The 14,808-nt window shown below is 50.7% G+C and overlaps 2 protein-coding genes across 2 annotated transcripts in view; one reads left to right on the forward strand and one right to left on the reverse strand.

Annotated features, from left to right (window-relative positions):
- Positions 1 to 5,254, forward strand: part of LOC109301498 (unconventional myosin-X-like) — a 173,254-nt gene extending 168,000 nt beyond the window's left edge. The window contains exon 40 of the mRNA XM_019522687.1: positions 4,260 to 5,254. Within this exon, the coding sequence (XP_019378232.1) occupies positions 4,260 to 4,373 (114 nt within the window). The 3' untranslated portion in view covers positions 4,374 to 5,254. The remainder of the gene's footprint in view (positions 1 to 4,259) is intronic.
- CD302 (CD302 molecule) overlaps positions 3,249 to 14,808 on the reverse strand; it is a 59,713-nt gene continuing 48,153 nt past the window's right edge. The window contains exon 5 of the mRNA XM_019522689.1: positions 3,249 to 3,260. Within this exon, the coding sequence (XP_019378234.1) occupies positions 3,250 to 3,260 (11 nt within the window). The 3' untranslated portion in view covers position 3,249. The remainder of the gene's footprint in view (positions 3,261 to 14,808) is intronic.

The raw sequence follows: 14,808 nt of genomic DNA on the forward strand, positions 1-14,808 counted from the left end.
ACAATATGGGTCCAAGGACAGAGCCTTGGGGGACCCCACTGGTCACAGGACACCATGATGAGTGGCTTCCATCTATTACTACCTTCTGGGTCCGACCACAGAGCCAATTTCCCAGCAAGCGGATCGTGGTGGACCCAAGGCCACAACTGGCCAGTTTCGCCAAGAGGTGATCATGGGATACCAGATCAAAGGCTTTTTTGAAGTCAAGATATATGACATCAATCTCTTCTCCCTTGTCCAGGTGATAGGTCACCTGGTCGTAGAAGGAAATGAGATTGGTCAAGCAAGACCTACCCACAACAAACCCATGCTGGCTAACTCTTAGGATGTTGGCGTCGGCCAGCCCATTAACGATGGCCTCTTTAATAAACTTTTCTAAGATCTGCCCCGGGAAAGAAGTCAGGCTGATGGGCCTATAGTTAGCCGGATCCACTTTCCTCCTTTTCTTGAAGATCGGCACCACATTGGCCTTCTTCCAGTCTTTGGGCACTATACCAGAGCGCCAGGAGTTTTCAAAGATCTGTGCCAGAGGCTGGGCTATGATGCTTACCAGCTCCTTGAGTACCCTGGGGTGTAGATTATCAGGGCCGGCTGACTTGAAGGTATCCAGCTTCTCAAGGTGTTCCTTCACGAGGTCAGAATTAAAGGAGGGCAGGGGATTTCCCTTGGGTGAGGGAGATCCCCTGAGTTGATTATTCCTCCTGAATTGCAGCACCATGCATTTGTCTGCTTTGTTAGCTCTAGCCCAGCTTTCCAGTCTGTCAAGATCCTTCAGAATTGTGCATGGATCTTCCAAGCTGTTCACAATCCTTCCCAGTTTTGTGTCCTGCTGAAGAAGCTTTTTTGTGTCTTGCCCTGCAAACTTGCTGAAGAAGCTTCCTATGCTAGCATCCAAATTGTTAATAAACATGTTGAGCAGCACTAGGACCAGGACAGACCCTTGTGGGACTGCACTTGAAACCTCCTGCCATTCTGACATGGACCCATTAATACTCACGCTTTGCTTATGACTGTTGAGCCAGTTATCTATCTACCTTGAAGTAGATTTATCCAACCCACATTTCTCCAATTTGTTTGTGAAGGTTGTGTCAAGGTCATGACCTTATCAAAAGCCTTGTTGGAGTCCAGATATAGGCCATATCCACAGCCTTCCCTTCATCCACCCAAGTAGTCATTTTGCCAAATGAGGCCAGGTTTGTCTGACATGACTTGTTTTTTCATAAATTGATGCTGGCTGCTTGCAATCAGCCTTCTTCCTCCAGATGCTTGCACGTGGCCTCGCTTAGGATCTGCTCTGGTAACTGCCCAGATATTGAGGTGAGGCTACCTGGTCTATAGTTCCTTGGGTTCTCCTTCATGCCTTTAATAAAGAGGGGCACTGTGTTGGCCCCTTTCCAGTCCTCTGGTACACAGTCTGTCTCCCATGGCTTCATGGGACCCCAGTGCTCTTTCCTGCGCAGAGCAGGGGGTCAGACTCGATCTAATAGATCTCTTCCAACCCTAGAAATCTATGGAAATCATTGTCAAGGGCTCTGAGATCTCATCTGGCCCTGCTGGCTTGAATTCATTCAGACCCAACAAAAGCTTTCTGATAGTCTCTTTTATCATCTCCTCCCTCAGCTTGCCCCGTTCCTCATCTAGATAATCCTTATTAGGTGTCTGGTTGCAGCTTCATTTTGTTGTGAAAACTGAGACAAAGGAGCTGTTGAGTAGCTCCACCTTCTCTGCATCTTCAGTTAGGAGTTCCCTCTTGGTTGTTAACAGGGGGCCCACTTCCTCGGTCCTTCTTTTCTGGCCAAATAAAATTTCTGTAAGTCTTTGTGTTGTTCTTAAACTCCTTCGCCAGGTATAGCTTATTTTTTATCTTTGCCTTCGTGATTTTTGTCCCTGGCTATTTCCTAGTACAAATTCTTGGTGACCTGCCTATTCTTTCTTTGCCTGTATGCTTTCCTTTTGCATTTGACACATTTTAGAAGCTCCTTGGGCAGCCATATTGGTCTCATTCTTGTTGTGCTTCCATCATGTCGGGACAGTTTCTTGTTGGGCATCCAATACTGTGCCCCTTAAAAGGTTCCATTTTTCCTGGGTGCCTTTATCCTTCAATCTGTCCTGTCCTCCCACAATCTGTGCCTTTATCCTTCAATCTGTGTAGCAAGGTACTGGTGGTGCCAGCCACTTTAAGGGCTGGAGCAGGCAGCAGCCAGGCGCTTCAGTACAGTGGCAGTTTTGAAACCCAGGATATATATAGGGTGAAGCAGCAATTTGCGGCTGGCAGCCATGAGAGAGACATCAGCCAGCGGAGCTGAGGCTCAGGAATATCTTGGAGGTCTATGAGCTGGGTCTATGGGGATGGGGGAGCTCCAGGTCCTGGGCATGACCTAAAACTGCACCATGCCAGGGAAGGGAGGCCTGATGGGACTGCTGGTGGCGCAGGCGCAGGCCACCAGCCAGGCCAGTTACCTCCCTGGTGAAAAGCGGGTCGGGGGCACCTAATAATCTCCAGCCCCCGCACAGTCCTAGCTGGGGAAAGCCCAGGCCAGTGAGAGGCCTGAGGCTTACGTGATCCAGTGGATTTGAGGGAAAAAGCAGGCAAGCAGCTCAGGTTTGTCCCGAGGGACCACGACTGGCCCATGCTGGGGCCAGGACCCGGAGAGGGGTCGAAGGGCCAGGGGCCCACCACAAGGGATGCCCAAAGAGGCTTGGGGTCCTGACTGGCCTGATATGGGGCCACGGCCTAAGGGGGAGCTGAAGGCCCCAGGGAGGGGACCACATCTAATGGGGTGAAGGGTACAGCTGAGTTTAGCTGCCTGAGATGCCATCTGTAAGGCTTGGGCCACAGTGTAGGGGTGGAATGGAGTTGTGGAGATCCCCTTAAACATTGGGGTGCAAAATGGGCAGCCTCCCACTTAATTAACACCATAATAATGTATCATCAAGGTGTGGCAGGAGAGAGAGGTGGGTGGTTTTCCCAGAGACAGGTGGGCAGGCCAAAATGAAACTGGCCCCATGAAGGCTTCACCTGTTACACCATGACACCATGCCTGTTAGCTTCTTGAGTTGCATTAAATTCATCTTTTTAAAATCTAGCATCCTAATTTTGCTGACCTCATGCTTTCCCTGTCTTAGGATCTGAAATTGTATTGTATTATGATCTCTTCCTCCCATCACCTTCATATCGTTCAAGCAAGCTACCTGTTCAGGCAGGCATCTTCTCTGTCTCTGGTTTGCTTCTCTTTGACACTGACTGGTTCATGAAGCAGCTAGAAGTCTGTCCATCCTTTCTCCTGCCCAGCACTATCTGTGGGTCTTTTATGAATCTTCCCCTTCATATGTGCTTATTCTCTTCCAGTACTTGGTTTCCTTGTTCCACCTTTGATACCTTTCCACTTTGCCAGATTCCATCTTGCCAAACTAGTTTGGCCCATTGTGCGACTATTATCAATAGCCTTGGAGAGATGTAGGAAAGGCCTTCGCCACAGACTGGATACATATGAATAAAAGCACCCATGTTGCAAGTTTTCTTATCAGAGACTACACAAGGTAATAGCCAGTGTTTTCAGCACACCAACAGCCTACCCACTGGCATTCATCTGTCTGATCCCCATCTATAAAATAGGGATGATAATGTCACCTCAAAAAGTATTGCAAAGTTAAATGTTGTGAAGTTTTTGTGTACTGTAATGGTGAATGTCACTTGCATCTTTATGAACTTTCTATAATACTGCATTAAAGTGCAGGGGGTTGGATGATAGCATTAAATAAGGTGGGGAGTCATATGCATATCTGATATATAGACACTCTCTCTCTCTCTCTATATATCTATTGATATATATGTGTGTATGTATATAAACAGTTTCTTCATTCAGTGAGCACACCATCTGTCTTTTGCACTGAAAGAGAAGTGGCACCTATGAAAAAGCAGGTTGTAATTTAAGAATATCATAATGCATATGAGGACTGAACTGGACTTAGAGGCTGATGTAATGTTCTCTTAACATGCGTCCTTAAATGCATATTAAAAAAAACGCTTCCCCGACCAAGCTGTGCACATTCCCGAATCTCTTCATAGCTAGAGGCCTCCAACCCCAGCTCTTCTGCACTCTAGCTTCTCAATCAGTCAGTTTTACCTTTAATACCAGATGTAAAAGGCATACGGTCAGTGCTTCAGGTCACCAACTGTCTATCTGAGAAGTGTCTCGTATACCTGAACACTAATGTGTTTTCAATTTTCCTACTCCTTCCCCTTGTTCCATTCCTAGGTGGGAGAAATCATAAAGATCATGAAAGCCTACATCAACATGATTGTGAAGAAGCGCTGCAGCGTCAAATCAGCTGCCAGTCTGGACAGTCGTGCTAGTATTTGGACTAGGTGATAGGAAGGAACCCGCATTCCTTGAGGTGGAGGCACTTGTCCATAATTGGAGTTTGCAGCCTGTCAGTGGATGTGTAGCAAAGATATTTTAAAAAATTCCACTGGACAGCAAATAGAGGGAAGAACTGAAATCTGGTATCACCCATACAGTGTCACAGGAATTTCATTTCTGCCCAAAGACATTACATGGTGAGAAGTTATGGAATATGAACATTCCAAGACTTGTATTCCTCTTGCTTTCTTGAGGGACACTGTCTTTAAGGAAAGGCCATGAGCCTCCGCTTTTGCTGCTTTCATGATTTGTGTCATGTTCTGAAAAAAATAAACAGGGAACACTTTGCAATAGAGGAAGCAGGAAAGGGGTGTTTTTTGAGGCCATTTGTGGTGGTTTCAGAATTGGTCTACAATAAATGTGTTTCGTTTAGTTTGTAACCAAACTTACAGCTGCCTCACTAGGTGGTTCTCTCACCAAGACGTATCGATGAACTGATCTGTACTTAAAACACCTGTGTGCTGGCAGTATTTTCAAACCCAGGGAATCAGAATGATGACACAGCCTCCAAAATTAAAATTACAAAATAACGTAGGGTTTTTTTGCCTTCAGCAGAGATTAATATGTTCACGACTCCAGCAGTTGACACTTTAAGATAAGTACCAAATACTACAAGTACCAAATACAGCAATTCATGTGATAGACTATTGAGCAGCGGTAGTGCTGTAGTTGAAAAGGAACTGAAGCGGAGGGTGCAGCTACACCCCAAACTACTGAATGGTGCTACTGAATAGCTATTGGATTTGCCCTAAATAGACATGGGGGCATGAGTTTTATTTGGTTGCATTTTCAAGGAAGTTCTCTGTAGCCTTCCATTACCTTTCATTTGGGTTTTACCGATGTCTAGTTTTCAAACTAGACATCAGGAAGCGCTACTTCATGGTCAGGGCAGCTAGGATCTGGAACCAACCTCCAAGAGAAGTGGTGCAGGCTCCTACCCTGGGGGTCTTTAAGAGGAGGCTAGACAAACACCTTGCTGTGGTTGTTTGACCCCAGTACTTTTTCCTGCCATGGCAGGGGGTCAGACTTGATGATCTGCTCAGGTCCCTTCCAACCCGACCAACTATGATGCCATTGATGGTTTTGGAGGAAGTGGTGGTGCGCAGCATGCACACCATGCACAGATAAATTATACTTTTTCCTCTAGTTTTAATTGGACACTTCTGCTTCTTTCTGCACCCATTGCCCTCCACTAAGTTCTAACTGAAAGTTATTCCACCACAGCTGCTCAGCAAGCTTCCAGAAGCCAGCAGCAAAACTCGAAGGGAACACTTGTTTTTGCAAGGAAGGCTGTTTTTTGGAGGTTTTTTACAGTTGAAGATCCAGCTATCCCACGCAGTCTTTTAGCCAGCAGATTTCCATAGGGTCCAGGACCAAGATTTTTTTTTTTCCTCTGGTCACATAACTGTCTCTTTCCAGGGTCATACAAATATAAAAAGCAGTTTTAGTCCATCCTCAAGCCATACCCTGGTATCATTTATGAGTCATCCCTATCACACAACTCAAATGCTACCTGCCATTGAGAGAAATGGTCTGACCTACTGTAGCAGTTTCTTACAGTTCCCTCTTCCTCATCTCTGCATCAAAAAACACCCCAGGATCAGAATCAACAATACACGACTATCACAGCCAGCATTTTTCTTTCCCCTCCCTCCTTGCCAACATGCTCAGCACCTGTCCCTTGCTGCCACAACATTTTTTTAAAACTGAAACTTTGCCTTAAGCTTTACTGAAGAGTCTAACAGGGGCTCCAGTTTATCTTTTCCTATAGAAAAGGATCACTAGGTGACATTTTGGAACTGACAGGGAAGCAAAGGAGATGGGCAGAGTAAAACTGTTTGCATTGCATTAGGTCAAGTACACTAACTGGAACCGTTCCTTTACATATAACCACAGCTCTGATTCCCACTACCCTAGCCCTGCACTACTGGTATATCCTAGTTCTTGGGTTGCTGCAGGCAGCTTGAACCCACTTGGGAATGTAACTCCCAGTACTCCTTGTTGTAATTTACTTATTTCTATTACAGATTTCCTTCTGCTCTTTTTTAATTTGTAACTGGCTTTACAAGATGAAGGTTTAATAAATTATTGATTGCACAGCCTGTTTCCTTCACAGATGATTTGTGTTCCTGCAGAACAGCATCTTGACACACCTGCATGCAGATTTACGGTCCTGGGGTAAGAGAGAGGAACAGCAGCTTAGAAACAACATGAGCATAGATGTTATGTTGCCAAATAGAGGGAAACAGTTTGGAGAAGAGGATGTGCCAGGCCTTCCCACAGCTCATCTGAGCATTAGAATCACTTAGGTGGACACTGCAACTTCAGTTAATAGGAACTATTCCAGGATATGTTCTGGAGACCGGGGGGGTGGGGCATGTTTTCTGAAGCACTCTCGATGACACAGGAAGGAGGCACTGCAGAACCTGGTGCTAGAAACCACTCCCCATTTGCATATTACCAGGGCCCCTGCAATCACAGCACCAGCTCTGCTTTCCCACAAGCTGGACTTGATTTGTTGTCCTCTGCATCCAGGACCCTCTATCCTGGAAACACTCCCTCTGCCATGGCCCCCGGGGCTTGCTACTCCCTGGCAGAACCTGCCCATGGTGACTCACAGAGAAGTTGTGGAATCTCCATCACTGGAGATTTACAAGTGAGCTAGATAACCATTAGTCGGGGATTATCTAGAAGTAGCTGTGCCTGGCATGCGGCATGAAGAGCAGCAATTGGAAACTCAGGAGCCCTATGCATGCCACTGAGAGGTAACAAGAGTTCTGCAACCCAGAGCCGGTGGATCTTGGAGAGGCTCCAGAACAAAACACACTGCGCTGCAGAGGCCCTGGGGGAGGGCAACTGGGCAGGGAGCACAAGCCTGGAGCATGCACCTGCCCTGCCCCTGTCCCATACACAGTTTTGGGGGGGGGGCACACTGTGGGGTCACCCGTCCTTCAGGAGTGCATGCTGTGGTTGGGAGCTGGCCCCACCCCCTGCCCCCAAACAAGCCACCTGCGGTCTCATCCTGCTCCTCCCTCACCAGGGCTCTGAGGCTGTACAATGTGGCCATGGGCCCCAAGCCCCACACACTGCTCAGGGCAGCAACCCCAGCCTCAGCCCTGCCTAAATGCCTCCTTATGGGGGCCTCAACCCCTGCCCTGGGAGGGGCTGTACATGCATGTGGTGCCATTGCCTGACCACCCTCCTGCTCCTTCCCAACCCCCTGAAGGCTGGAGCTCTACCTGCCTGCCAAGGGCTTGCAGCAAAACTACAAAATCTGTGGGTTTCTGCTAAAATGAGAAATCTGCATTTATTCAGGTTACAGAGGTGAGCAGTTGAGAACAGGATGGGTTTCAATACGGACAAGTGCAAGGTGCTGCACCTGGGGAGGAAGAACCAGCACCGTACCTACAGGCTGGGGAACTCCCTTCTCATCAGTGCAGAGGCAGAAAAGGATCTTGAAGTCACTATTGATGCCAAGATGAACATGGGCAGGCAGTGTGGGGATGCAGTCAGTAAGGCCAACTGCATGCCAAGTAAGGCCAAGGAGGCGATCCTCCCCCTCTATGCGGCACTGGTCAGGCCGCAGCTGGAGTATTGCGTCCAGTTCTGGGCGCCACACTTCAGGAGGGATGTGGACAACATGGAGAGGGTCCAGAGGAGGCCATTCGCATGGTCAGGGGGCAGCAGGGCAGGTCCTACGAGGAGAGGCGACGGGACCCCTGTTCCCCCAAGCGCTACTGGGGGGTAATGAGGAACCATGACCATAAAGTAACGGAGAGTAGATTCAGACGAGATATCAGTGTCACGCGCGGATCAGTGGAGCTGGTGGGTCCCTTTCCCTTTGGGCGGGGGGGTTTGCAAAGGAGGCAGCTAGACACACGTAATGGTTGCAAGATTTTTGTTTTCGTTTTACTTACACATCTGCAGAATGGACGCATAGGCACAAGTCAAAACAGGTAACAGATAGCAGTTGCATTGCATTGTGCGATCCAAGTTCAAGATCGGAAATCGACAGAATCTGAAAACGACAGAAATCGACAGCTGCGGAGACCCTCTCGATACAGAGATGAACGTGGTCTTAACGAGTGCACTGGGAAGGGGTACGCCAGGGCAATTTCGTTGGCGGAGAAGCACGTCAAGGCTGGCCAAGCCTGGGCGGGGAGGAAAAGTTCCTCCTCAATGCGCTGACGAGCGCTGCTTCTGCTGGGTGGAAGCTTGCACATGGATTTTATAGGCCTAATGACATGTCTAGCATCACAGTAATGGATTGGTTAATTCTTCCTGCCTGCATTTGGCACGCGCAGGAACAAAGTAACAGAAAAAACAAGGGGTCTCCGAGGGTGGGGAGAACTAGCTCAGGTGCATGCTGCACAGTTTTGCAGGTTTGTGCTGACGGCACAGCTTTTTTGCACAAGACATGCCCCCTTGCCATCAAGCACAAACATCGACGTGCTAGACCTCGTCCTCATTCTCTGGGTTGAGAGACTCACTAAACGGCAAGCGTGTATATACAAAAGCAGATAGGGTTATTAACTTTTTCTTTAGGAACTGAAATACGCAACAAACACAAGAAATTACTATTACAAGTATAAACAAGATGGTTAACAACGGGGTTAACAGGTTTACAAGCTGAAGTGTCCCACCCAGCCCAATTAAAGATGCTGGATAGCCAACCTTGGCCAATTCCGGATGCTGCATTCGCTTCTTTGGCCAATTGGTGGATCTTAATTACTTGCTTTTCGAGAGGTAAAGAAACATTAGGGATAGCAATACAGCACAGTTTGCGGGACAAATTGAGAAATTGGCAAAGTCCACCTTCATGGATTAGCATGGCGTCAAGTGCAAGGCAGTTCTGTAGACTCATATGTGAGGTTGCTTGCAGTTGTTGGTTTATCATCGTGAGGGAATCGGCTGTGGAGTTTGCTAATCTTTCTATGGTTTCAGCAAAGGAGGCTAGCTGAATGCGGGCTCTCGCAAGGCCTACGCCCCACAGGAGGAAAGTCTGTAACCGACCATGCGAGCTGTTGGCGAACCTTGTCACTGAAGGTGAGTTCGCTCCACGTGGTTTGATGGGTCAGCAAGCAGGCGCGTCTTCACAGTGTTGGGCTCAATGGGCGGGCGGTATCAGCCTGCAAGGGTGGACAAAAACTGACAAAGCTTAAGAAACACTGGATGCCAGAAAGAGTGGCCGGTAGTTTGGTACACAACCGACCATCGTTACAGGCCCAAACGAGGCCTATCGGGGTGGGAGTACTTAAATCAGAACAGTGACCCCCGAATTGGAAAAGTTGCTCAGGATACTGTTCACTCCTGTCGTCCACAGGACTTTTGACTCCGTGACAAGCTGCAGTAAGTACTGCTGCTCGGAGAAGGGGATAATAGAATCTAAAGTAAGAATCACTGCCAAAACTACCGGGGGCCGTTAGGTTAATGGACAGGGAGGTGTTCCATTGAACTATGGGCGAAGGGGGTCGTAAGAGGAAGACGAGTGACGACAGCTACAAACCCGGGACCAGGTGTCAGGGAAAGTGACAAGAACCAAGGAGGTGTAAGGGAGTGGGGGTCCCATGTAAGTGAGTCATCAAGATGAGACTCCTCACTATTCTCTGGGTTGAGTCCCCAGGGGATTCTTGAACCAGGATATTGATGTAGTTGTCGGCTTGTAGGGAGGCTCTCCCAAAAGAGTTCGGCTACACTCTTTCTTCTCAACATTGCAAAGGTCTGAAAGTGTCATGTTGAGCTTCCAGGTATACTGTATAGTGCCAAAACTACCGTCATCAAACGGGCCTTGTGTAAAGTTAATGGAAGGGCTCGAGCTTTGTAAGACTCGCAGGAACCAGTCTGAGACGTTAAACGCATCGAGATGCCTGGTGAGAACAGGTTCGGTGACTGACAGGGGTATCTTCAGGCATGCGGTAAGACCTTCTCCTGTCCCGCCGTCTCCCGAAGCGTTGGCCCACAGTGACAGTAGATGCAACACTGTGTTGTCAGCGGATGAGGTGGGCCATAGGATCAGATAAAGAAATGCAAGATTCAGGCACAGGAGCATCATCCTGCAAGATAACAAAACAAACAAGCCAAAATAACTGAACGACAAGACTGTTAAATCAAGGACACTCTGCGCGCCTTGTTAACCAGTTGTAATGGGCTAGAATGACTTTGTCTTGAATTGACTTCGACATCAAGGGCTATTACAGCTGCCACGCTAGTCGTAGGTGGTTGTTTGTTTAGGCGCTGGAGACGGTCTCAGTGAGAAAGGGCCATGTTCGCTGCGCGACCTACAAGGGTGTTGAGGAGTAGGCGAATGGTGATGGTGTTTTGTCCCCCATGTATGTCGACACTGGCATCGAGACTTTCTGTTGTAATAGGGACTAGGCCGGGGTTGCGTAGGTAACGGTGAGGCCACGGCTGTGTGCCGTGTTCAGCTTGGAGACCAAGGGGATGTGTACCAGGATCCCAACTCGCATAAGACAGTCCAATCAGGGTGTGCAGGAGGGCTTCGGGATCGTAGTCACCTTTGTTGGCTCCCTCGTACCACTGATGGGCTTTGGTAAGAAGGGACCCGACGGCGAGGGCTGGTAAGGGTATCAGCCATGTGGTGTTGACTATCGGCAATTGCATTTCAGTCACATATCTGCTACTCCAATCCCCACACCGTAGTAGGAATGACGCCTCGTCGGGGTCAACAAGCTCTTGGGCTGCCTCTATAACTAGACATCCCAACCAAGCAACAGGCATTTCACTTGGTTTACAACTCGTGTCCTTTACGAGCTTGTTTAATTCACCTCGGTTGCGAGTATGTGAAGTGGTTGTCATAGTGGGACCTGCGGCTGTGACGACAGTCTTCAAAATTGTAATGGGCAGTGCATATGCGGTGGATGAGCCGTCAGGTGGCGCGGTTGGAGTAGGCGGGCAGAGAATTGGTTTTGGATCACCTCCGCCCCAGGGAGGAGTTGGCGGTGACGCGGCGTAGGGCGGGGGCGCTGATGCTCCGCCCTGCTTTGCCGGCACCATCTTGGGATGCTGTCTCACCAGCCACGGCTGCCAGCATCTCAAGCTGCACTGTTAGGTCACTGTTCTCGCGCAGGAGACTTACAACTGTCCGGAAAAGAGAATTAATCATTTTTCCTTTATCCCACTTGAGTCCCGTCCATTTGGTTGCTGTTCGACCATCCTACTCAAGGCTCTCCTGGCACTGGGTTAACAACTCGTGCACCTGAGACCCTTCGCGGATAGCTGGGCAATTAAACTTATCAGGAGGGGTGCTCTCTCCCCCCTCACGGACATGCCGGAGGCACCGGGCGAATTCTTGGGCAGGTGTCGGATTGGCCGTACCCGTCAGCTTGACACGGGCGAGCGTGAGAGTGGCACACACCTCACGTGGCCTGAAGACAACCTTGGGGTGGCCCATTACACACCCGAACCCGGAGGGGGAGAGGGAAGCACTCCACTCCTTTCCCCTGTTCACTAACGACAGGTAACCCACAACTTCATCCCAGGGGTTAGTAACCGCTTGATGGTAAAGGATGTGGGCCCAAAGGTCGTCCGGATCGTTAATGGTATGGCACTGCGTCTGCCACGGCCAATGGAGGGTAAGTACAGCCTCCTGGCTGTTGCTCCCACCTGGGGATCCCATCCTTGTCACCATGTTGCGCACGGATCGGTGGAGCTGGTGGGTCCTTTTCCCTTTGGGCGGGGGGTTTGCAAAGGAGGCAGCTAGACACACGTAATGGTTGCAAGATTTTTGTTTTCGTTTTACTTACACGTCTGCAGAATGGACATGTAGGCGCAAGTCAAAACAGGTAACAGATAACAGCTGCATTGCGTTGTGAGATTCAAGATCAAGACTGGAAATGGACAGAAACCGAAAATGACAGAAATCGACAGCTGCGGAGACCCTCTCAATACAGAGACGAACGTGGTCTTAATGAGTGCACTGGGAAGGGGTACGCCAGGGCAATTTCGTTGGCCGAGAAGCACATCAAGGGTGGCCAAGCCTGGGCGGGGAGGAAACGTTCCTCCTCGATGTGCTGACGAGCGCTACTTCTGCTGGGCGGAAGCTTGCACGTGGATTTTATAGGCCTAATGACGTGTCTGGCATCATAGTCATGGATTGGTTAATTCTTCCCGCCTGCATTTGGCACGCGCGGGAACAAAGTAACAGAAAACACAAGGGGTCTCCCAGGGCGGAGAGAACTAGCTTGGGTGCATGCTGCAGTTTTGCAGGTTTGTGCTGACGGCACAGCTTTTTTCCACAAGACAATCAGCAGGACTACTTAATTGTCACCGCAGCTAGGAACCAACTTCCAAGGGAAGTAGTGCGTGCCTCTACCCTGGGGGTCTTCAAAAGGAGGCTGGACAGCCACCTAGCCAGGGTCGTTTGACTCCAGCATCCTTTCCTGCCCATGGCAGGGGGTCAGACTGGATGATCTGCTCAGGTCCCTTCTGACCCGACCACCTATGAAACTAGTAAAGGAGGAAATCAGCAGTTTACTCTGCTTCTCCATAAGAAATGGAAAACCTGGATCCCTGATGATCTGTGCTGGCAAGAGATTACTAGATACGTCTACATGGTCCCAGTCAGCCAAGGGAAACAGGTTGTCTTTGAACAGGGCTCTAAGCCGCCATGTGGCTGCCCCGCCCCCCCGCCGGAGTCGCACCCAGCTACGGAGCCATAGCCGGGACATGGGACCACTCTTGATGCTTTCCAACAAGCAGCGACCTGCCCCTGGCTGAGCCCGCCACGAGGGGCCTGTGCTCTTGTTCCCAGGCGGCCGCTCCTGGCTACGCCACAGCTCAGGCAGAGTCCGTGCCTGTGCCGTCGCATGTCTCATCCTGGCCCCCCCAGCGCTCTGGGGGGGAGGAAAGAGAAGGCTCCAGAACAAGTCACAGCGGAAATTAAAGCAGCAGCCAGGGCAGCGGCCGGCCCAGGGAACCCCGGCACAAGCCCTCCACGGCCAGCGCACAGCCCGGGCAGACCCGCTTCGCTGCAGGACCCGAGCCCCAGCGCCTCGCACTGACCCAGGGGATGCGACGGGACAGGCCTCTCCGCTCCGCCTGTGGCGGGGGAGGGGGGGCCGGAGAACGAGCCGCGACGCGCTGCTCTGCACGTGTTCGCAGTGCGTCACCCGCCTGCCTCGGCTCAGCCAGCCAATCACGCCGGGGGAGAGGGAAAGCCCAGCTTGCGGCTGGCTCTGAACCACCCTATAGCAGCGAGACTGACATGCAACGTCATGAGGGGGCACACGCGCTATTGGCCACCGGAGGTGCCCAACACAGGAGGAGGTGCCGCTTGGAAAGACTACATCTCCCTGCAAGCACCGGGACCAAAATGGCCGACAGGCAGCTCGGCGGCGGAAGACTACATCTCCCAGGGGGCTGCGGGGGTGGTGCTCATGCCGCCGGCCTTCCCGCGCTGTCCCGGAGCTGAGGTCAGGCGGGGAGTCCGGGGGCGGCCGGCGTCGCCCGGGCTCTGCCCCGATGCCCCAGCCTGGCCTCGCAGCTGAGCCCGTCCCAGGGTCGGGCCTTCGGCGTGGTTGAAGCTCTTGGGTAGGGTGGAACAATCCGCCCGGTCTGCTCCGGAGCAGGAGGGAGCCGGTCCCATTCAGGGACTGCTTCCCGCGGGGCCAAAGGCCGTGGCTGGGCTGCTCCCAGAGCCGGGCTTGCGGCCAAGCTGTGCATGGAGACCTGTACCCTCACCCCAGCCCAGCCTAGGTTGCGTGGGAGCGCGGGCAGACGCGCCCAGGACCCCAGGAAGGCTACTGGGCCCCAGCTTCCCCTACCCAGGCCAGGTAGCCTGCTGCAGCCAGAGGGTGCCCAGCACAGGCCTTGCCTGGGGACAGCTAGCAGTGGCAGAAGGTGTCCTGCTGCTGGTTGTCCCCAGGGAACCAAACATCCGCACTCACCTGGATACAGCCAGGGTGTTGCCTACCTTGATATTGGGAGTATCTGAACTCCTAGGCCTAGTGAGGCTGAAGTTGGTTCCTTATTCCCAGTTCCTTATTCCCCGGTTCCTTTTCCAAAGCTAATCTAGGTCCAATAAAAGCTTGTTATTGATGAATTCTACATTCTAAAGAGAGAGCAATTAATATCCCACATCAAGTACTGAGCCTTAAATGAAAGTCAGATTAGGATGGGATAATGGGGCAAAATACTTGCTGGGCCACCCCAAATTTTATGGCAATGCCCTAGTGCCCACTCTACTAAGTATAATGGTTTGAATAAGGAACTGGCTTTTGGGCTGGGATTATGGCTAGAAATTCTGCTTGGGCCACCCATCAGAATACCTTTGTGCCATCAGGGGACTGTCCTGGACATTTGTGACCAGAGACTTATCCGGCCCAAAGTGTGGTATGGCTGTGCCAGGCTGCCAACAGACTGCACC

The sequence above is a fragment of the Gavialis gangeticus genome, unplaced genomic scaffold (assembly GCF_001723915.1).
Source record: "Gavialis gangeticus isolate Ggan-Ray unplaced genomic scaffold, GavGan_comp1, whole genome shotgun sequence".
Lineage (NCBI taxonomy): Eukaryota > Metazoa > Chordata > Crocodylia > Gavialidae > Gavialis > Gavialis gangeticus.